Here is a 24,785-nt window from a genome sequence, read left to right on the forward strand (position 1 = left end):
AACAATATTAGAGCCGACTTCCTCGGCAGGCGAAACTTGGACCCAGGAGAATGAGAGCTGGCAGACAAAGCGTTTCAGCTCCTTGTGAACCACTGAGGCCTACCGGACCTGGACCTGTTGGCGACCTTCAACAATGCGAAGTTTCCACACTTTTTCAGTCACAGATGAGACTCGAATGCACTGGGCACTGACACTCTCATTCAGGATTGTCCACATGGCACCCTGCTGTATGCGTGTCTGCCCTGGCCTCTAATAGGCAAGATCATCAGGAAGACTGCAAGTCAAACCAACACTGTTTTTTTACTGGCTTTGGATTGGGCTTGGAGGCTGTGGTATGCCAATCTCCAGAGACTATTGGTGGGCGATCCCCTCAGGCCACCATCTCAGAAGGATCTGTTGCAGCAGGGGCCCATTCTACACAAGGATCTGGATCGATTTTGTCTTATAGTTTGGCCATTGAAAGGGCTCGGTTGTTGAAGCATGGTTATTCACCTGCTGTGATTTCCAACTTTCTTCAGACCAGGAACTTTTCTACTTCTCTATCCTATATTACAGTTTGGAGAGTTTTGAGGCCTGGTGTTCTGACCAAGGTTCTCAAGCTCTCAAGATGGATATTCCTTTAATTTTGGAATTCTTGCAGGATGGCTTGCATAGAAACTTGGCCCTTAACACCTTGAAAGTTCAAGTTGCAGCTTTTGTTTGTTATAGGGGGAGAATCAATGGAAGGCCTTTGCCTTCTCATCCCGATATTTATTTATTTATGTATTTATATATTTATTTATCGAGTTTTATATACCATCATTCGGTTTCACCATCATAACGGTTTACAAAAATACGAAGGTTAAGGAGGATAACAAGGTTTTCAAAAAGATTTAAAAGATTGTTAACATAGGGATATCATATACAAGTTAGTTGCTGTTCAGTTTTTTCACGTATCAATTCTTTGTTATAATACATACTTGTGTTGAGTTTCATTTTTGGCATTGTTTTATTCATTGGGTGAGTTGGTATGCTTTGGTGAACATCCATGTTTTTAGATCTTTTGATATGTCCCATTTCATGAAGGGAGTTGAAAATCTTTGCCCCAACTTTATGGCTTCCGGTCCCTCTGTGGTACCTGATGTTAGTCCTAGAGTTTTTGGTAGGTCTGACCTTTTGACCGCTGCATGCTCTTTCCTTGTGACTCCTTACCTTAAAAACAGTTTTCCTGGTAGCAATCCGTTCAGCATGTTGGGTCTCTGAACTGCAAGTTCTTTCTTGCTGGGAGTCTTTTCTACATATGACTCCTGGAATGGTACAGGTTCGGACCATGCCCTCTTTTTGCCAAAAGTGGTTTCAGAGTTTCATTTGAATCAGTCCATTTCTCTGCCTTCCTTGTATATGGACAGAAATGAAAGTGAGTATTGTCTTTTGCGTTTCTTAGACATCAATCGTCATTTGCTGCAGTACTTGGAGATGACTAAATCTGATCAGAAGTCTGATTGCTTGTTTGTGCTCCATGGTGAGGTAAACAGAGAGCATCAGCGACACCAACAATGATAGCACATTGTGTTAAGGAAGTCATTACAGCAACCTATGTGGTTGCTGATTTTGCTTTGCTGAAACAGATTAGACTGCACTCCACGAGGGCTCAGGAGGTATCATTGGCAGAACTTTGTTGTTGCCTGCTGAGATTTGTCGAGTGGCAACATGGTCATCTTTGCACACCTTTTCCAAGAATTACTGCTTGGATGTTTGGGCTAGGGAGGACGCCACATTTCTGTGACTGGTTTTGACTGGGCCGCTGGCCGCCTCCCACCCTTTTCAGGATTAGCTTTGGTACATCTCACTGGTGGGGATTGACATGCCAGAATACAGATGAAGGAGAAATTACTACATTACTACTTAACTGATAATTTCCTTTCCTCTAATGAGGGCAGGTCAATCCCATACCTGCCCTAGGCTGCCAATGGTGAATTTTGGTGGCCTTTCCAGGGGCAAACATTCCAGAGTATGATTCCAGCTCTTTGATGAACTGGTAAATGACTTTTTAGTAGCCCCTTGAATTTAGTGTGTATGTTACTCTTCTTTTGTCTGAGCTCAGTGATGGAGCTTGATCATGTTTGAGTATAATCAGTTTGCCTACAGTTTGGCTTTTCCAGAAAATACTGGCAGGATGAATGTTTGGAGTAGGACTAACCAGCCATGATGTCAGCTTTTGCTCCATCTCCACTGCTGGCAGAGGTGTATAATACCCACTGGTGGGGATGGAACTACCCTCATTAGAGGAAGGAAATTATCAGGTAAGTATTAATTTCTCCTTTGCATGCATAGGCGCATACCTATTTAAAGTTGAGTACATATGTGCATACAGCCAGGCTATTTATAACCTGTACATCTATGTGCAGGCAAGTTATAAAATAGCTGAGTAATCTGGGTGCGCGCCAACGCACATGCCAAAGTGTGCCCACATACTGGTTTGAAAGTTACCGTCTTATTGTTTCTGTATAGGAATATATAGCAACCTGGCTTGTTCTGTTATTCTAATAGGAGATGATTGATGTTTATGATCTGGTATTTTATTTGCAGCTTTGCCTTTTCATAAGTAGAGTTGTTACTGTGAGGGTGTTGTTTCAGTATGGGAAGTGTTTTATATTTGTAATTCAGTTTAATCATGGCTTTCTGATAGCCAAGCCTGCACCCAACTTGTTATAATAGACTAAAACCATATAGGTTCCAAGTTTATTATTTATTTTATTTATTTATTTAAAATCTTTTCTATACCGTCGCTAAGTTATCTACCATCGCAATGATTTACATGTTGGCACATAAATTAATGTAGATAAAAGTGTACTATAGTACATTCTAACAGGTACCATCAAAGGTTCAGTTACAATATATCATTAAAGACAAACAAATGTTTAGTGAAGTAGATCATGACCGAGTGTACCAGTAAGGTACAGTTCATGGGTGAAATTCATTATTCATAGTGTTACAATTATGTTTATAGTGATGCAGAGTTCAAAGACCACTCTACTGCACATTCCTACATGCTGTGCGTCGGTGCTCTTCTGCCTATTCTGAATGTTTCTATTTTCCCGTCTCTTTATAAATGCTTGTTAAAAAGCCATGTTTTCAAACTTTTCTTAAATGTTTTGAGATCTGTTTGTAATCTGATCTCTGTAGGCATTGTGTTCCAAAGTGTGGGGCCTGCTAATGATAAGGCCCTTTCTCTCACTTGGGTTAGTCTTGCCGTTTTTACTGAAGGAATGGCTAAGAGTGCTTTGTTTGCTGATCAAAGGTTTGCTGTGTTTAGCCAGTCCGATTTTTCATCATGTATTAGTTTATGTATGGTACATAGGGTTTTGTATTTAATTCTGTGTTTAATAGGTAACCAATGTAATTCCACCAGGGTTTCAGTTATATGGTCCCTCTTCCTTTTTCCGGTTAGTATTCTAGCTGCTGTGTTTTGAAGTATTTGAAGTGGTCTTAATGTTGTATTCGGGAGTCCTAGTAGAAGGGCATTACAGTAGTCCATGCTGGAGAAAACTAGTGCCTGTAGAACTGTTCGGAAATCAGTTAGTGTTAGTAGAGGTTTTAGTTTTCTGAGTATCATGAGTTTTGCATAGCCTTCCTTTATTTTTAGTGATATGTGCTGTTTTAGACTGATTTCAGGGTTCATTATTATTCCAAGGTTATGCACTTTTTCAGCTAGTTCAATTTTCTGGTTGTCTTTGAGGATTATTGAAGTTTGACTGATTTCAGTATTTTTCCATTCTAACGGGCGGATTTTAAAAGCCCTGCTCGCCAGCGCACCTATTTTCCATAGGCTGCCGGCACGCGCAGAGCCCCGGGACATATGTAGGTCCCGGGGTTTTTCGAAGGGGGCGTGTCGGGGGCATGTTGGGGGCGGGACCGGATGACGCGGCGTTTCGGGGGCAGGGCGCGGTGTTTCGGGGGCGGGACCGGGGGCGTGGTGCTGACCCAGGGGTGTGGTCCAGGCCTCCGGACCAGCCCCCGGGTCAGAAGACGGCGCGCCAGCATTCCGCTTGCGCGCGTAGATTTACATCTGCTTCTCGCAGGCGTAAATCTACGGACAAAGGTAAGGGGGGTTTTAGATAGGGCCGGGGGGGTGGGTTAGGTAGAAGAAGGGAGGGGAAGGTGAGGGGAGGGCGAAATAGAGTTCCCTCCGAGGCCGCTCCGATTTCGGAGCGGCCTCGGAGGGAACGGAGGCAGGCTGCGCGGCTCGGCGCGCGCCGGCTGACCAAAATCGGCAGCCTTGCGCGCGCCGATCCAGGATTTTAGAGGATACGCGCAGCTATGTGCGTATCTTATAAAATCCAGCGTACTTTTGTTTGCGCCTGCTGCGCAAACAAAAGTACGCGATCGCGCTGTTTTTAAAAAATCTACCCCTAAGTGTAGAAATTCTGTTTTATCAATATTATTTACAAGTTCCATTTGGTTAGTAGTTGTCTTATAATGTCTAGGTACATGTTAGCTAGGTTTAAACGTTTTCTCTAATGGGTCTTCTATGGGTAGAATTAGTTGAATATCGTCTGCATAAATGTAATGTATGAATTCCTAGTCCTGCAAGCAGGTGGCATAAGGGCCAGCATGTATATGTTAAAGAGGGTTGCAGTACTCCTGTTTTGAGATTGATTTTTTTCTGATAATGTGTTGTTGACCTGAACTTGGAAAAACCTATTATTTAGATATGAACTGAGCCAGTTTATTGTTTTGCCATGTTATCCGATTTCTTCTAGTCTATTTAGTAGTAATTTATGGTTCACTGTGTCGAAGGCTGCTGATAAGTCTAGCATTATTAGAATGTAGTGTTTAACCGCTATCAAAACCTCTGAGAATGTTATCTGTAGCGAGAGAAGTAGTGTCTCAGTGCTGTAGTGCTTTCGAAATCCGTGTTGAGATGGATACAGTATATTATTGTTATCTAGGTGTTCAGCCAGCTGTTTCTGTACTGGTTTTTCCATTAGTTTAGCTACTAAGGGAAGATTTGATACTGGGTGGTAGTTGTTCAGGATCAGGGGGTCACTGTTTTTTTTCTTTAAGATTGGTTTATAATTGCTCCTTTCAGTATATCTAGCATAGATCCTTCTTCTAGGGATAGGTTTATGATCTTAGCTAATATATGGGAGACTGTGTTAGCTGATTTCTTAAGTTCAAATGTTGGTATTGAGTCGATTTTGTGTGGGGCTGGGTATAATGTTTTTTAGCATGTGTTCCATCTCCATCTCGGATATCTCAGTAAGAGGCTGATACAGTAAGGAGCGGTAGGAAGAGCTGCATTAGTGCCGGGCGCACCCGCGGTTGCCGCACGCACAGTCTGGCTTACCTACCGCTCGATACTGTATTTAAATAGCTTGCAAATGCAAGCTGTGTCCAAGAGTGTCCGTGAAGCGTTAGGCCCGTGCAACACCATTTTACTGTATAGAGCGCTATACAGTATCCTGGGTGCGCTGGCCTAACGCTTCACGGACTCGCTGGTATCTGTCATTTCAAATGTCATTTCAAATGACATTTTAAATGACATTTGAAATGACAGGTACCAGGAAGTAGATGGTTCTCCTACGCTCGGGATTGCCAGTCCCTCTCTCCCCTTCTCCCGAAGCAAAGGCGCGTAAAGCAGCCTTGCTTCGGGAGGAGGGGAGAGAGGACTGGCAGTGTAAAGCAATGAGAGAACTTACTCTTCTTGCAGCCCCCCTCCGGAGACGGACATCGGCGGAGACGGACCGCGGCTCCCCTGCCTCCTGGAGCTGCCGGCGAAGATGGATGCCTGCACGGGCGAAAGCGGCCCCTGTGCATGCAATTGGGGCCGCTCAAGACGTGACGTCACATGCTGTGACACCAAACGTCGTGGACATCATGCCTTGAGCGGCCCAATTGCATGCACAAGGGTCGCTTCGCCCGTGCAGGCATCCATCTTCGCCGGCAGCTCCGGGAGGCAGGGGAGTCGCGGTCCGTCTCTGCCGATGTCCGTCTCCGGAGGGGGGCTGCAAGAAGAGTAAGTCGCTTCGTTGCTTTACACTGCCAGACCTCTCTCCCCTCCTCCCGAAGCAAGGCTGATTTACGCGCCTTGCTTCGGAGGAGGGGAGAGAGGACTGGCAATCCAGAGCGTAGGAGAACCGTCCACTTCGTTGCTACTTTTTTTTTCGCTTTTTAGATTTTTTCCGCTTTCGTTGCTTCGGGAGGAGGGGAGAGGACTGGGGCTGCCCCGGAGACCAGCACCCATGGACGCGGCCAGGGCAGGTGAGCGGGGGCTGGGGGAAAGTTTTCCGCCTACCCTTACCCCTGCCTCTATCGCAGGGGTAAAGGTAGGCGGTAAGTTAGCAGGTTAAACGCGCGGCAAAACGGCAGGTTAAAAAAGCGATAGTCATGGTGCGCGTTACTGTAGGGAGGGAATTAGCTAATTCGATCATTTTCAGGGGTGATGACTCAGACAAACTGAATGAAATCACTGTGAACCTGGAAGATGTAGGCCAGATTGACAAACTAAAGAGTAGCAAATCACCTGGACCAGATGGAATGCATCCTAGGGTTCTGAAGGAACTCAAAAATGAAATTTCTGATCTATTAGTTAAATTTGTAACCTATCATTAAAATCATCCATTGTACCTGAAGACTGGAGGGTGCCAATGTAACCCCAATATTTAAAAAAGGCTCCAGGGGCGATCCGGGTAACTATAGACCAGTGAGCCTGACTTCAGTGCCGGGAAAAATAGTGGAAACTATTCTCAAGATCAAAATCGTAGAGCATATAGAAAGACATGATTTAATGGGACACAGTCATTCGGATTTACCCAAGGGAAGTCTTGCCTAACAAATCTGCTTCACTTTTTTGAAGGGGTTAATAAACATGTGGATAAAGGTGAATATGTAGTGTATTTGGATTTTCAGATGGCGTTTGATAAAGTCCCTCATGAGAGGCCTTCTAAGAAAACTAAAAAGTCATGGGATAGGAGGCGATGTCCTTTCAGGGATTACAAACTGGTTAAAAGACAGGAAACAGTGGAGTGGGATTAAATGGTCAATTTTCTCAGTGGAAAAGGGTAAACAGTGGAGTGCCTCAGGGATCTGTACTTGACCAGTGCTTTTCAATATATATATAAATGATCTGGAAAGGAATATGATTGAGGTTATCAATTTGCAGATGATACAAAATTATTCAGAGTAGTTAAATCACAAGCGGATTGTGATACATTACAGGAGGACCTTGCAAGACTAGAAGATTGGGTATCCAAATGGCAGATGAAATTTAATGTGGACAAGTGCAAGATGTTGCATATAGGGAAAAATAACCCTTGCTGTAATTACACAATGTTAGGTACCATATTAGGAGCTACCACCCAGGAAAAAAGATCTAGGCATCATAGTGGATAATACTTTAAAATTGTCTGCTCAGTGTGCTGCAGCAGTCAAAAAAAAAGCAAATAGAATGTTAGGAATTATTAGGAAGGGAATGGTTAATAGAACGGAAAATGTCATAATGCCTCTGTATCGCTCCATGGTGGAGACTGCACCTTGAATACTGTGTACAATTCTGGTCGCCGCATCTCAAAAAGATATAGTTGTGATGGAGAAGGTACAGAGAAGGGCAACCAAAATGATAAAGGGGATGGAACAGCTCCCCTATGAGGAAAGGCTGAAGAGGTTAGGGCTCTTTAGCTTGGAGAAGAGACGGCTGAGGGGGGATATGATAGAGGTCTTTAAGATCATGAGAGGTCTTGAACGAGTAGATGTGACTCGGTTCTTTTCACTTTCGAATAATAGAAGGACTAGGGGGCATTCCATGAAGTTAGCAAGTAACACATTTAAGACTAATCGGAGAAAATTCTTTTTCACTCAACGCACAATAAAGCTCTGGAATTTGTTGCCAGAGGAGGTGGTTAGTGCAGTTAGTGTAGCTGGGTTCAAAAAAGTTTTGGATAAGTTCTTGGAGGAGAAGTCCATTAATGGCTATTAATCAATTATACTTAGGGAATAGCCACTGCTATTAATTGCATCAGTAGCATGTGTTCTTCTTAGTGTTTGGGTAATTGCCAGGTTCTTGTGGCCTGGTTTTGGCCTCTGTTGGAAACAGGATGCTGGGCTTGATGGACCCTTGGTCTGACCCAGCATGGCAATTTCTTATGTTCTTATGTTCTTACATCTAATATACATGCCGCGGGTGGAAGGGGTTACCCGGTGATTTAGAGAGGCGGTAAGAATGGGTTAAAGGGGATAGTGTATCGCGGGTTGGACTAACGCGGGCCGAAAAGTGAGTAGAAAAGCGGGTTAGGAGCAGGGTAACCATGGCTGCACTTTACTGTATTGACCTGTAAATGATGACCATTGTTTGACATCTCTTTTTTGCATTTTAATTTCTTGGTTGGCAGTGTTTGGAAGTTTGGTTTCTTAAGTTAGTAATTTTGTCACTGAAAAATTTGGCGATTTCGTTACATTTTGATTCTGGTAGATTTTGAGGTGATTCTTGTTTGCCATTGTTTGGTTTCATACTATTGAGAATACGGTTCTTGGATTGTTAGCAAACTTTTCTATTTTATTGCTGAAGTATTCTTTCTTAACATTGAGAATTAGTTGTTTGTAAAAAGCTCTATGTTTTCTGATTTTGGTAAGGGTATCAGTTGTTTTGTGTTTTCTCAAATCTTTTTTCCAAAGATCTGAGAGTCGTTTTTGCAACTTTTACTTTTCATTATGCCAGGGGTTATTTTGTACTGCTTCTCTTTTCCGTATTGATTTGATAGGGTTTATTTCATCAGCTATTTTTTTTGTTGTGTCTAACCATGTTTCTGTGGCAGAACTGTAGTTGTTGTAGTCAATATTAGTTTTTCCTCTATTTTGTCATTTAGGTTTTCCATATTAAAAGGTGGTCGATATTTAAATTCTATGGGCTTATGATTTTGTTTGATTTGAGGTTTAAGGAATTTTACGTTGGAATGAATAAAGAAGTGGTCTGACCAGGGAATTTGTGTGTAGTCAGTTTTACAGTGTTCTAAACAGTTGTGGTTGATGAAGGTGAGATCCAGTGAGTGTCCGGCTTTCTGTGTTGATTTATTTGTTATTAGTGAGAAACCTAATGCTGTCATAGCGTCTGTTAGTGTTTGGCATCCGTTTGATAATGGGTGGGCGTCCATGTGAAGATTAAAATCTCCTAGCACTATGGTTGGTTTAGAGATGTTTAGGGTGTGTGGTAAGGAACTCAATTAGTGGTGAGATATTTAATTCTAGGAGGCTTGGTGGGCAGTAGATAAGGCATATTTGTATATTGTTAGTATTAAAAATGGCAAAACTGGGAAGGGAGGCAGGTAGAGAGGGAGGGAGTAAAAACAAACAGGAGCCTTCGGTGGTTCTCAGGCAGGTCAGCAGGTAGGTAGAGCGCCGGTCACATGGCCGCCTCGGTTTCCCTCTCCGCAATTTAAATCTCTTGGTGCGCTTGCCGACGTCAGTGACGTCAGTAGCGCCAGCCAAGACAGAACCCCAGAAGCGTGGCAACACTTCCGGGTTCTGCCCCACCTTTTGGCACTCAAAAATGGATTATATTTGGGTATTACAGACATTTCCCTGGCCCCTGAGAGCTTAAGATGGAGGGTGAAGTGACTTTGCTCAGGATCACATGAATCCAGTTGGCTTTCCTAATCCACAGCCCTCTGCGCTAACCACTAGGCTATTTATTCATTCCATTGTATCTTGTGCAATTAGGTTTTTTGTTTTATGAACGTTTATGAACGTTAAGTTGTATCTTAAAATCAGCTGAGGGCTGTGATTGTAAAAAGCACATAGAGTAACATACACGGCCGATACAGTACAATTGGACGCGGGTCGAAATGCATGTTGATGGCCCTATTAGGTATCCCACGCGATTCAGAAAGGAAAATGTGCAGCCAAGCCGCACATTTTACTTTTCAGAAATTAGCGGCTTACCCCAAGATAGGCGCTAATTTCTCTGGGCACCAAGAAAGTGCACAGAAAAGCAGTAAAGACTGCTTTTCTGTGTACCCTCCGACTTAATATCATGGCTATATAAGACGGAGGTCCCGAAAGTTACAAAAAGTTTAAAAAAAAAAAATTGAAGTTGGCCCGTGGCTCGCGGGTTGAAAACCGAGATGCTCAATTTTTCCGGCGTTCTGGTTTCTGAACCCGTGGCTGTCAGTGGGTTTGAGAAACCGACGCCGGCAAAATTGAGCGTCGGGCTGTCAAACCCGCTGACAGCCGCCGCTCCTGTCCAAAAGGAGGCACTAGTGTCCTTTTTTAACCACCAGGCCTAATTTGAATACTGAATTGCACATGCAGGAGAGTGGCCCCTGTGTGCACCGGGAGAGCAGGCATTCACTATTTGATTTTTTAGAACTACGTCAGCTTTTTTTAACCATGATTGCCTGCTCTCCCACAGACTTTACTGTATTGGCTGCCCAGCAAGCTTCCCAAGATGGTAATAAACTTTCTTACTAACAGAGGATGGTTTTGATCCATTGCCCTCAGGGTTACAGACCAGCACACGTCCATTGCACCACTCTGCTTCTACAGCAGAACATCATTCTGTATATACTTGTACTCACACACACAGTAGACTTCTGGAAGCAGAGTTAGGTTGGGGAAAATATTTAAATGTATACTTTTGATTTTTGTAAGTATACACATACATCTACACAAGAAAAGTTAAACTTGCTCCAAGCAGGGTCTAACTTTCTGTATGTAAATCTGTGCATGGTTTGGGAAAAATAGTAAATTTTCAAAATTGACTTATGCACAAGTTTAATTGTAATTCACCTGGAATATATAGTGGACAAAACATAAATGTTTTTAAATTTAAAATTCAATTCAATTCATTTCAATTAATCTGCTTTGAAAATGCAGGAAAAAGTCTGTGGGTAGGAAGGAAAGTTGTAGATTTTTTGCCATATGCTTGGCTGTTTGAAAATCACCTGATTAATGTAAGTTGCTTTCTAATAGTTTAACCAAATAATTTTGTTTTGAAGACCAGTTACTGGATGCAGTACAGCTCTGGAATGCTCAACCAACATGCAACACGTACATTAATGAGTGCATCAGAAAGCTATATTGATTATGCAGGAAAGTAAGAACTTTATTTTATTCAGCTTTAGAATTGCCATAAAATTAATTAACTGACATTTAACGGCATATCTGTGTTCTACAACTGAGACGCTGGGGAAAAAACACTAAGGGGTCCATATTCAAAACTATTTAAACCAGATAACTTGTAAGTTATAGAGCTAAATGCCGACTTAAATATTTTGGGCACTAGGATATTTTTGGCCAGATAAATCATTATCCGGCTAAAATTTAATGGAAAACATAGGGATGTTTCAGGGCAGACTTAACCTAACTGTGTAAATCACCTGGCTGATGCTGATATTTAGAGTTGGCCAGATAAAATGGAGCGCCATCACGGCAGGACATTCAGGAGCTCGGCAGCGTCTCCCTCGTGGAGAAGCCGCCACGGAAAGGCCAGGTTGCGGCCCGGAGGGAGCGGTGGACCGCCGGGTGCTGCTTCGGGGCTGACTGGAAGAGAGGTAGGGGCCCGGTTGTGGCATCCCATGACCGGGGATCATAACAGTACCCCCCCCTCCTCGGGGGCCCTGGTGTATTTGGATGTTCCTGGTGGAAGCGATGGAGAAGCGATTTATCCAAGATATTGGATGCAGGCTCCCAAGTATTATCTTCAGGGCCGCAAGCCCTCCCAAGACAACATATACTCCCACCGACGGTGCTGGAAACAAAAATCAAGAACATCACAAACCTGATAAATGGAGTCTTCCTCAGCAAAAATGTTATAAGGATCAGGTGGTTTGTGGTGGAATCTAGACAGCACCAAAGGTTTAAGCAATGATACATGAAAAACGTTATAGATTTTCATCGAAGTGGGAAGACAAAGGCGGTAGAAGACGGTGCGCACTCTCTCAGATAGCCGGAATGGACCAATAAACCGGGGTGCCAGACACATGGAAGGGAGGGTGGAGGCGAACATGCTTCGTGCTTAACCATACCTTATCGCTGGGATGGATCACCGGAGCGGGACGAAGATGTTTGTCCGCATTCTTTTTTGCAATGGCCGCAGTTTGTTGTAACTTGGCTTGAATGGATTTCCAAAGAGAGTGGAGTTGTTGTGCAGATAACTGGGCTCAGGAGAGGGTACAGAGAAGGGAAGTGATAGTGTAAACTTGGGTTGACGCCATAGACCAGCTGGAAGGGGGACTCGCCTGTGGCTTGAATGGACGTGATTATTGTAGGAGAATTCAGCCCACGGTAGAATGGCTACCCAGTCATTTTGTTGATCCCCCACGAAAGTTCGAAGGAATGTTTTTAAGGAGCGATTGGTACGTTCCACTTGTCCATTGCTTTGGAGATGAATGCCAGAGTGAAATCCAGACAAATTCCAAACTTTTTACAAAGAGCCTTCCCAGTTATCTAGCCGTGAACTGTGGGACCCCTGTCTGAGGTAATGTGGAGTCCATGGGTGCGAAACATATGTTGTATTAAGAGTTGCGCCAACTCCGGTGCAGAAGGAGGCTTGGGCAAAGGAACAAAATGGGCCATCTTGGAAAATCGATTACGGTACCCCAAATAACCATCTTCCCCTCGGACGAGGGGAGATCCACCACAAAATCTGTGGAAAGATGCATCCATGGTTCAACGGGAATAGGTAGTGGTTGAAGAAGCCCCCAGGCGCCTTTGCCTGGCACAGGTAGGGCAAGAATCAACGTAGAGATGGGCATCTCATCTTATGTGAGGCCACCAGTAATATAGAGTAAGAAGCTCTAAGGTCCGGGCTCTCCCAGGGTGTCCAGCTGTGAGCGAATCATTGGGCCCAAGAAAAAACTTTCTCCCTCAGTGATGCTGTTCAAGCCCCGGTAATCTATGCAGGGTCGGAGGGACACATCCTACTTCGCTACGAAGAAGAACCTGGCTCCAGCCAGGAACTTGGAGGGCCGAATGAATCCTCGGTCCAGTTCTCCCGGATATAGGCAGATATGGCTTGCATCTCCGGAAGGGACAACGGGTATACCCGTCCCCGGGGTGGCGTGGTACCCGGAAGCAAATTGATCGCACAGTCATGTGAAGGCAGGGCCAAGGAAGTCGTCAGGAGAGGTATCGGTGGCTGAGGAACCGGTTGGCTGGAACTCCCTCCAGGATGCCACCTGGAGGGAGTCCCAGGAGATTACAGGTGAGTGCTTCCGAAGCCAAGGTAGCCCCAGGATGACCGGATGCATGGACTTCTCTAGAATGAGGAAAGAGATCTCCTGCTGATGCAGAATACCAGTGCATAACGTGAGGGGCTTGGTGCAGGTAGCGATAGTGCCTGGAAGGAGTTTCCCCCTGAATAGAAGACACACGGAGAGGGGGTTGTTGGGGTTGAATCCCAATCTGGAGTTGCTGAACTAAGTCCTTAAGTATGAAGTTCCCCCCGGCTCCAGAGTTGATCAGGGCTTGCGTATCGTACTCCCCATCGGGGAGGAGTAAGGTCACCGTTACGATGCACAGGGAGTCAGAGGTGATGTGACCTAGGGTTGGCTCCCAACTGTCCCTAGGTCCCAGCGTTTCCCGGATGCTCGCTACAGCGGGCAAGGAAATGGCCCTTGCCACCGCAGTACAGGAATAGGCCCAGAGACCATATCCTTCTTTCTTCTTGGGAGATAGATCCCTGGCCCACCTGCATGGGTTCAGTGTCTTGGGCCCCCGGAGAGGCAGACGGAGAACTCCCCGCTTTGGGACAGAGTGGTTCCAACCAGGCCTAGGAGCACCTCTTCTCCCAGAAGCAACGGTCTACGCGGCCCGCTATATCATGAGATCGTTCAAGTCGTCTAGGAGGTCTCTGGCCACCAATTCATCCTGGAGTCTTGGGGAGAGACTTTCCAAAAAGATACTGTGCAAGCTGTCAGTTCCCAATTCAACTTGGCAGCAAAAGTCTGGAAGTCCACGGCGTGTTCTGCCAAAGGCCGGTTACCTTGACGCAGCAGGAGCAGTTCTGATGCGGCAGTGGGTTTGTGGGAGGACTCATCGAAGACCCGCCTAAAGGCAGTGACGAACTGCACCAGGTTGTCCAGGCGGGAGTCCTGGCGCTCCCAGATGTTGGAGGCCCACACCAGGGGTCTCCCATCCATCAGAGAGATAATGAAGCTTGTCTTGACCCGGTCTGTCGGAAACTGAAGCGGAAGGAGGTTGAATCGAATATAACACTGTTCAGGAACCCCCGGCAAAGCTTTGCGTCTCCTGAAACCACAAAGGTACTGGCAATCTGTATGGGTGCTGTAGGTCCGGAATTTGTCCCAGCTCCGGGTACCAAGGGACTGGCAGCCGTGGGCTCCCGCTGATGCAATTGGCTAATCCCTGCACTGTCACCATTAGGTATCGAGGCAGGTTTGCTGCTGTTGCAGCCTCTGGGCAATACCTGGGATGGCTTTCAAGCCTACAAGATCCGTCGGGTCTATGGCCTAGCAAACTGTTATGGTCGTGGACCCTTGGGCCGGCTGAGACAGTGGATGGTATGCTGTGGAAGACCACAGCGAGCGTCACAGCCGGGAGGCGGCATGGAAGAGTCTCGGAAGAGGCTTCACCACTGGAAGTCCGATGTCCCCCCAGTAGGAGCCCCTACAAGTGACCCTCATTTCGCTTCTTCGGGGGGACAAATAACCTAGAATAGATTGTAATAAACAAATCACTGTAAAACAAACACATCACCGCAACAATTAAATTCAAAGAACATAATAATTACACAAATCTTCTTTCAAGCATATATAGAGAGTTTAATCTCTCATTACTAACTTCACAGGGGCTATGGTTTCACATCAGCTACCAAAATACAAGGTCAAATTCAATATATTTAAATCCGTATCGTAAATCATTACAAAGAAACTATAAATTAACTACTTACAGTTTATTCCCAGCTTTTCAGAAAAAAACAACCATCTTCTACAGACAACCAGAAGCCATCATCCTCTGTAACGTGCCAATGCCTGCATGTTTCATGACTGAACACCAACACCCTCTGTGGCACACCGATGCATTACATATCTCTCATTCACCACCATTATTTACAAAAGTTAACCAGTCAAAAAAAGTAACATACAAAAAAATCGGCTATTAGTATTTGATCTTCCTTGATCTATCGCCAATAGTATTCGATCTACCCTTTATTCACATCACTTTCTACATACAGTCGGATGTCACTTGCCCTCTGTGGTGTATTGACACGTTTCTGCATACTGCCATTTTTATATCTAAAAAATCAGCCAATAAAAAGTTAAATACACAAAAAATCACACCGAATATCTAATCTGTTCCCTTCTTCACCCAATATAAATAAAGTCACATGAATGCCGATAATTCTAGGTCACTATTTAGCCCAAAGGGCACCAATGTCTGCCAACTGTAAATAAAGCATTGTTCCCATTATCGTAATCTGTGAGAAACATATAATTGTTTGATCACAAAAATTTAATATCGTCAACAGAATGCAATGCCGAGACCCCAGTGAGCCACAAGAGGAGTGTTTTCTTTAACTATCTGAATACTACTTTTGTTTTCAATATAATTCTCTATTTAATTTGTCTTTTAGTTTGTTCAATGTAAATAAATATAAAAGCATAAGCATATGACTGCATATATGACACATTTGGAGGTACAAGAAAAAAGGCAAGGTAAAATAGATGGACGCTGTAAATTCTTGTGATCAAAACGCTGGATCACAAACTGAACATCCCACACACCGGATTTGATCTTTTCTCCACCATAATCACCATAAGTGAAACATACCACTAAACAATCTCTGTCTCAAATTCTGACCTTTCTTAATTGAAAAAATTGGTTTATCCAGAAAAATAGTTACAGTTCCACCACAGGCCAATGTTTTGTACAATATGTTTTTACATTAGTCATGCAGGATGAGTAAGGCAAAGTACAAATAATACAAGAAATTGGAATCTTTTCAGTCTTAATCAATAAATTCTGTCAGTGTTGCATAGGAGGTTGATCATTGGGCTGAGGTGGGGTTGACGCAACCCGTAGGCGAGGGCCTACGGGTTCCCACTGTCAGCAGGTGGAGTGGGCTGAAGCTGGAGGCCACTGGAGCTTCACCTATACCAGCCCACGTTCCCCTCAGGTTGAGCCTTTGGGTGCTGGGGCCAGCAGGACTTAGGCGAGCCTCAAGGTTGAGTATAGTAGGAGATGATTCAGCCCAGAGACAGCAGCCAGCAGGTGGCGTGGTCCTATCTTCAACAAGACGTGGAACAGGAACCCAAGCACCAATGGACAAGGAAGAACTGAAGGTGCCTGAGCAAAGGAAGGCTGGTGCCTTAATAGTCCGAGGATAGGGACAGAGGCATCACTGTCAAGCTTGAATAGAAGCTGGCAGCTCTTAGAAAGTGTAGCAAGCAACATGAAACTCTGGACTCAAGAATGAGGCGAAGTCATTCGTAGCAATGGTCAAGGCATGGAGAAGGCAGGCATGCTCAGACGTAGCAATGATCAAGGCACAGAGAAGGGCAGGCGTGGTCAGACGTAGCAATGGTCAAGGCATGGAGAAGGCAGGCATGGTCATTCATAGAGAGGTGAGAGGGGCCGTACTGTGGGGCTGCTGCGAGCGGCAAGTGTAACAGTACCCCCCCCTTTATGCCACCCTCCTGGAGGTTGGGTTTGCCAGGATGGGCCACGATGGAAACTCGAGAGGAGGGTCTTGTCCAAGATGTTGTGAGCAGACTCTCACGAATATTCCTCAGGTCCATAACCCTCCCAAGAAAGGAGGTACTCCCATCGGCGGCCTCTACGGTGGATGTCCAGCACTTTATGGACCTTATACGTGGTATCGGTCTCTTCCACCAATGCAGGTGGGCTCAGGAACCTTCCGGGTAGGCCAAGACAACACTACCGGCTTAAGCAATGAAAATGTGAAAAGGTATTATTTATACCCAAGGAAGGAGACAACTGGAGCTGGTAAGTCACAGGTCTGATGTGTCAGGTAATCTTGAACGGTCCAATGAATCTTGGAGCAAATCTCTGTGAAGGAATTTGGAGTTTAATATACTTGGTACTCAACCAGACTTTCCGGCCAGGAAGGAATTCAGGAGCTGCATGGCAATGACTGTCAGCAGTTTTCTTGGCCCAGGAAGCGGTCTGGCGCAGGCGAAGATTCGTCTGTTTCCACAATGTTTTAAGGGTATCCGCAGTAGCCTGTGCCACAGGAGATGGCACGGAGAGAGTTATGGGTAGTGGTAGTCGAGGTTGTTGCCCATAGACTATAGAAATGGTGATAGTCCAGTAGCTGTGGCGATGTGAGAGTTGTGGGAAAACTCTGCCCAGGATAAGAGGTCCAACCAGTTGTCTTGGTTGGTCATTGATATAGGCCTGCAGGAAGGCCTTCAGGGAGCGGTTCATCCGTTCAGCTTGCCCGTTGGCTTGGGGGGTGATAGGCGATTGTGAGGCTGATGTTAATACCAAACGTTCGGCAAAAGGAGCGCCAATATCTGGCAACGAATTAAGGACCTCGATCGGAAACAATATCCACTGGTAGGTCAAGCAGTCTGAAAATATGATGAAAAAAGAAACGTGCTAGCTCTGGTGCAGATGGTAGGCCCGGAAGAGGTACAAAATGGACCATTTTGAGAAATGGTCTATGGTGACCCATATTGCGGTATTTCCCTTAGAAGGAGGCAGATCCATGACGAAATCCGTAGATAAGTGAGTCCATGGTTCCTCGGGTGGTGGAAGTGGTTATAAAAGTCCCCAAGGTCGCCTGACCGGGGGTTTTTGTTGTGCACACACATTACAGGATTCAACGTATGCCTTAGCATCGGAGACCAAATTAGGCCACCAGAAAAACCTCTGGAGCAGTGCCATGGTTCGCTCATGTCCTGGGTATCCAGCAAATTTGGAATCGTGTGCTCAGCAAAGAACGCTTTTCCGGAGTCGTCAGGGCACCACGGTTTTCCCGGTAGGAACTGTATGGGTAGCAGACTAGGAAATACAAGCTGGGTCGATGATGTGAATTGGCTCTTCAGGGATGTCTTCAGGCTCAAAAGACTGGGATAAGGCGTCTGCCTGGAGATTCTTCTCCGCAGGGCGGTAGCGGAGCTCGAAATTGAACCTTGAGAAAAATAAGGCCCATCGAGCTTGATGAACATTGAGGCGCTCAGCGTGACTTAGATGTTCTAAGTTTTTGTGGTCAGTGAATACCGTGAATTTATGATGTGCGCCCTCAAGCCATGGGCACCACTCTTCAAGAGCCAATTTAATGGCGAGCAGTTCGCGGTCCCCAATACTGTAGTTCTGCTCTGCCAATGAAAATTTCCGAGAAAAGAATGAGCATGGAGCTTTGGTACCAGAAGCAGTGCCCTGACTTAGAACAGCTCCAGCCCCAATGGCAGAAGCGTCCACCTTGACTAAAAATGGATGAGTCGGGTCAGGGTGACGTAAGCAGGATCCCTTTTCGAAGGCTTCCTTTAAATGAAAAAAAGTGGTAATGGCCTCAGGCGGGCAATTTCGTGTATTTTGGCCCTTCTGGGTCAGGGACGACAGAGGAGCAGCTAGTATGGAGTAACGCGGGATAAAGTGCCGATAATAATTAAGGAAATCCAAGAAGCGCTGGAGCGCTTTAAGTCCCACTGGTTGTGGCCATTCCCGGATTGCCCTTAATTTATCTGGGTCCATGGAAAAGCTTTTGAGGATAGATTTTGTAGCCAAGGAATGGTAACTGAACCTCTCAAACACTTGTCCAGTTTTGCAAACAAGTGATTTTCTCGTAAGCGTTGTAGTACCATTCGTACATCTGCTCGGTGGGTATCAAGATCCTTCGAGAATATGAGGATATCGTCCAGATAGATCACGACCTTGATATATAGCAGATCCCTGAAAATTTAATTCATCATTCGCTGGAATACAGCTGGTTTGTTGCACAGGCCAAAAAGCATCACCAAGTATTCCTAGTGGCCGTCTCTTGTATTAATGGCGGTTTTCCAGATGTCATCAGGGAGAATTCTCACCAAGTTATATGACCCATGTAAATCCAACTTCGTGAAGATGGTAGCATCTTGGAAACGATCAAATAGTTAAGAAATCAAAGTCAAGGGATATTTGTCCTTATGGGTGATAGCATTTAGAGCGCGGTAATCAATGCAGTCTAAGTGACCCGTCCTTCTTGGTCACAAAGAAGAATCCCACTCCAGCGGGTGACATGGATGGACGGATAAACCCTTTTGCCAGATTCTCCCATATATATTCGTTCATAGCCCTTGTCTTGGGTAACAACAGAGGATAGGTGCATCTGCGAGGAGGCGTGGTTCCAGGAAGGTTCGATTGGACAGTCGAACCAACGAAGAGGCGGAATGAGATCAGCATTTTGTTTAGATAATACATCCTCATAGGCAACATATGGAGATGGGATACCAGAAGAGGTGGTTACCAGATGAATTGTCGGAGATGGAATTACCTTCTGAAGACAGGAATGGTGACAGGCTGGGCCCCACTCTACCAGCTGTAGTGAAGTACAATTAAATTTGGGGGAATGTTTCTGTAACCAAGGAAGTCCAAGCACAATGGGATGGATTGACTTATCCAACACCAGTAACTCGAGTTCCTCAAGGTGTAAGGCCCCTGTACATAATTGGAGAGGCTCAGTGGTCAAAGAGATACGCCCATGAAGTGGCTGTCCATAGATGGAGGCAATACACAAGGAAGGGTTAAGCAAATGGGTTTTAATACACAGGAGTTGCACAAGATCTTTGAGGATAAAATTACCTCCTGCTCTGGAGTCTACCAGAGCAAGAATTGGAAAAGACCGGGAGTCCTAAATTAATGTGACTGGAACTGAGAGTTGGGAGGCCGGAGAAGTTGCACCCAAGTTCAGGGCCCCTACTGAACTAGGGCCCTGGAGTTTCCCGGACGGATGGGACAATTCTGTAGATGGTGGCCTGGGGCTCCACAATCAGACACAAGTCGGCCTGTCTTCACCGGAGGCGCTCTTCCGGTGTCAGTCACCCTTGACCCAATTGCATGGGTTCTTCCGCCTTGAACACCATGCTGACACTATGTTACGCTGGTCGGCCAAGGAGGTCTTGGCCAACTGAGCTTACCTCTCATGGCCACGGCCTGCCACTCTCCGAGGCCCCGACATTGGGCTCAAGGGCGCAACGTCGAGCTCCGAGACCTGCGCCGAAGTTGGGAGGCCTCCCTCCGCGGTTGGAATGCCGCTGCCGCAGAAGCCACGCCCTCCTTCACCCTCTAGATGCTTGCAGAGAAGCCAGCCCCTCTCTTAAATGGGCCAGCGTGGGAAACTCCAACCAACACCCAGGAGGCCTCCACCCCCTTGGAGATATTTAAATGCTCAACTCACCAACCTCAGGTGAGTTAGCAAAGACTTATGTTTAAGCTACTCTGACCGTTCTAAGCTGCATGCTTAGATGCTGCTTTACTCTAAGGGCCTCGCTCCTCAGAAGCTCTAGACAACCACTCCTCAGGGGTCTCTTGCTTCCATCTCCCTTCGGGGTCTTCACTAACAAAGACAACCGCTCCTAGGGGGGCTTTTCTCTCTTTCTACCTTACAGGATATCGGACTTCAGGCACTCGCTCCTCAAGGGCCTATCTTCAAGTATCCTGCACCGCGGACCTTCAGTCCCTCTATTCCACCACCAGGAAGTCACCTATTCCTGTGAGTACCTCTACGATCCGGTAGCTCCTATTCCACCTATCAGCAACGGCATTGCCGGACTGCGGGCTACTGCCTATCATATCATCTGGGTGAGATTCTACATCTGTGGCCTGTTGAACGTATTGGCACTTCGCAGACCTCAGTGCCTACCTGCCTATATCATCTATTACAGCAGTACAATAAAGCCTCCATACATTCTGTGTCTGTTCTTTAACTCCAGCCTATCACTGCAGTTCCCCGCGGGGCTCCTCCCCATGGGCAGAGTCATCACTGCAGTGACCAAGAGTCCACAATGCCTCAAACCAACAGATTGCTAACTCCATGAACTTGGCTCAGCTCACCGCGTTCAGGACATTCCAGGCCTGGCCCAGAAAGGCCAAGAACAGCAAAGGTTTTTGGAGGCACTATCAACCACTATTGACCATCTGAATGCTCGAATGGATTCTCAAGCAGAAGAATTGAAGGTACTTTAGTCCATCCCTGGCCTTATTCAGAAGGTACAAAGCTTCCAGACCTCATTGGAGATAGTGATGATGTACATTCATTGTTTAACCCTCCGCCATAATCTCTTGAAGAAACTTGATGCCTCCCCTTCGCCAGCTGGCTCTTCTATTGCCTACAGACCTAATTGTTTGGTAATCCCTCTCCCTAATCCGCCTCACTACTCCGGAGACGCAAGACGCTGCCAGGGTTTCTTAAACCAGTACCATATGCACTTTGCGCTTCAGCCCGCATTTTTCCCGAATGATTCTTTAAAGACTACCTTCATTCTTTCTCTATTGGATGGGAAAGCCCTGGCCTGGGCATCACCACTATGGGAACACTCTGATCCTCTGCTATCCAACCTGCAACTATTCGTCTCCGCCTTTAAACAGGTTTTCGAGGAACCCAGCAGGTTACCAGCGATGGGACATAAGGCCTGGACGGACAGGCACAGCATTAGAGGATAGAGGTCAAACCCTCGAAGGGAAATAAGGCCTGGATGGACAGGCACAACATTATAGGTCAAGACCTTGTAAATACCCAGAAGCTATTAACTGTACTTATGCACTTCAGCTGATGACAAAGGAATATGAAGAACTCTCAGAAATAAGAAAACCGCTACTCAAGTCCAAATCTACAATATTAACCTATGTTGACTTTGTAGTTTACACAGTACATCTGTAAACTATGGGAACACAGAGGATGAACTAGAGTGCAACTACCACCAGTTTTCTATAGTACAAGAAACATTAATGTTGGCACCTAAGAAACATCTAGGGAAAATGGCCCCTATTATGAAGGTCATGGAAACTATTGAGCATATGAAATATCCAAGCTTCAAACATCTGAAGTCCAATGGTTTCAATCATTCCTCACCATCAGATCCCTTAAGGTAACCCACGAAAGTACATCATCAGAACGAATTCCCCTCTCACAGGGAGTCCCACAAGGCTCATCCCTATCCCCTACCCTCTTCAAAGTCTATATGCTGCCATTGTGCAACTACTTAGACAAAACAGGTCTCACCTATTTCCTATACGCAGATGACGTTCAGATCCTGCTTCCCATCAGAGATAACATCAATAATACTCTAAACCGATGGGAATCTTACTTGACGGAAATAACATCTATCCTCACCCAAATGGCACTAACGCTCAACCAGGGCAAAACGGAAATTCTTCATCTCTCCAGAAAAAGGTCAACACCCAACACTGACCCCACAACACTGTCCAAATACAATATGCTCACAATGGTTAGAGACCTCGGAGTCACTTTGGACAAGGAACTAAACTTTAAATATCATATCAAGACACTGATAAAAGAAGGATTCTACAAACTACAAATCCTGAAGAAACTCCAACCCCTAAGTTCACTTAGAGAATAGCCACTGCCATTAGCAATGGTTACATGGAATAGACTTAGTTTTTGGGTAGTTGCCAGGTTCTTATGGCCTGGATTGGCCACTGTTGGAGACAGGATGCTGGGCTTGATGGACCCTTGGTCTGACCCAGTATGGCATTTTCTGATGTTCTTATGTTCTTATGTACTACACCCCCCGGACTACCGGACAGTACTACAATCCCTCCTCTTTGCCAAGTTAGATGGACCCTTGGTCTGACCCAGTATGGCATTTTCTGATGTTCTTATGTTCTTATGTACTACACCCCCCGGACTACCGGACAGTACTACAATCCCTCCTCTTCGCCAAGTTAGATTATTGCAATGCCCTCCTAACAGGCCTACCCGCTGCCACCCTCAAGCCCCTCCAGCTCCTTCAGAATGCAGCTGCGAGATCACTAACAAATACCAAAAAAAGTCACGCCCACACTCAAACAACTCCACTGGCTACCCGTCCCTTTCAGATCTCAATACAAAACCCTCATGCTCATCCACAAAGCAATCCATAATAAGAAAGCTAGATGGTTGCAGGGATCTCTGTACCCCTGCAACCCTACAAGGAATCTCCGCTCAACCAACACAGGTTTACTCACTACTCCCTCCATTAAGGAAGTGCATCAAGTCTCCACAAGAGAACGCGCTGCATCTATAGCAGGCCCTCACCTCTGGAACAACCTCCTGGCTTCTCTCAGAACTGACCCCTCGATGCCGTCCTTCTGAAAGAATCTCAAAACCTAGCTCTTTCAGAAAGCATTCCCTCCAGATAGCTAATTTCTGCTACCCCCTCCCCTGGCACTGCCAGTTCCCCTCTCTGCCACTGTACATATTAAGTTATACCAGAACATATTACTGTTAGAACATCCTGTTGTATGTAAACCGGTGTGATATGTCAAATCGAATATCGGTATAGAAAAATAAATAAAGAAAAGAAAATAAACCTCAAAACCGCAAAGTACAGAACTTTTGCTCTCTCACTTGCAGCCAACACTCACTACCAAGAGATGCGTTCTCCCTTTCATGGGCAACCAGTCTCCTGTATGCATTCCCTCCACTTCCACTTCTCTCCAAGACTCTCGTGAAGTTACGTCAGGACAAGGGAACCATGATCCTGATAGCCCCTCACTGGCCACACCAGGTGTGGTTTCAAATTCTTCAGGACCTCTCCTTTCGCAGGCACATTCCCTTGGGGAAGGACCAGCTTCTCATCACTCAGAACGATGGGTGCCTACATCACCCCAATCTTCAGTCCCTGAGTGCCTGGATGTTGAAAGGTTAATTCTTCAGCCACTCAACCTTTCAGAGCCAGTTTCCCGTGTCCTGATTGCTTCATGGAAGTCTTCTACGAGAAAATCTTATTTTTACAAATGGAACAGGTTTAAGTCATGGTGTTCTTCACTGTCACTTGATCCTTTTACCTGTTCCACCACGAAGTTTCTGGACTACCTCTGGCACCTATCAGAGTCAGGTCTAAAAACTTCTTCCATTAGGATGCATGTAGTTGCCTTCCATAAAGGTGTGGGGGATGTACCCATTTCTGTACAACCCCTTGTCACACGCTTTTTGAAGGGCTTGCTTCACCTTAAACCTCCACTGCACCTTCTTGGGACCTTAACCTAGTTTTGGGTCGGCTCATGAAACCACCATTCGAGCCTCTCCAATCCTGTGATCTTCGATATCTCACATGGAAAGTGATTTTTCTTCTGGCAATTACATCTGCTCGCAGAGTTAGTGAGTTACAGGCTCTAGTTACCTACCCGCCTTACACTAAACCTCTGCACGACAGGGTAGTACTCCGCTCTCACCCTAAGTTTTTGCCTAAGCTAGTATCAGAGTTTCATATCAATCAATTCATTATACTACCCACTTTCTTTCCCAGGCCCCACTCAAACCCAGGAGAGCAGGCTCTGCATACTCTTGACTGTAAACGGGATCTAGCTGTTGCGGTCAGCTCCGCGACCCTCGCGTCCCCGCCCTTACCTCAAGGTTCCAGCTGGGCCACTCGATGCCTGAACCAGCCTCATGAACGTCTCCGCTGGGGAGACGCCATTACCCTGGGCTCCTTAGGCGTGTGCGCACGCAGTCACCGTGCTGATATTAGATATGTGCTTCGTTTTTTTCTACCGGGTCGTTTTTTGACTCGGATACTTTGTGGTAAAATTTGGGTTTTCTCGTTTAGTTTTTTTGAAAAATGAAACGAGGAAACCCGAAACCGGCCCAAAAAACGAAGCGGGAAAATGAAGCTAAAAAAAACCCC

The 24,785-nt window shown here is 45.7% G+C and overlaps 1 protein-coding gene across 1 annotated transcript in view; it reads left to right on the forward strand.

Annotated features, from left to right (window-relative positions):
• LOC115079138 (sodium/hydrogen exchanger 10-like) overlaps nucleotides 1-24,785 on the forward strand; it is a 947,289-nt gene that overhangs the window by 597,565 nt on the left and 324,939 nt on the right. Inside the window, exon 8 of the mRNA XM_029582257.1 lies at nucleotides 10,971-11,068. Coding sequence (XP_029438117.1) covers nucleotides 10,971-11,068 — 98 coding nt within the window. The remainder of the gene's footprint in view (nucleotides 1-10,970; nucleotides 11,069-24,785) is intronic.

Source organism: Rhinatrema bivittatum, chromosome 17 (assembly GCF_901001135.1).
Source record: "Rhinatrema bivittatum chromosome 17, aRhiBiv1.1, whole genome shotgun sequence".
Lineage (NCBI taxonomy): Eukaryota > Metazoa > Chordata > Amphibia > Gymnophiona > Rhinatrematidae > Rhinatrema > Rhinatrema bivittatum.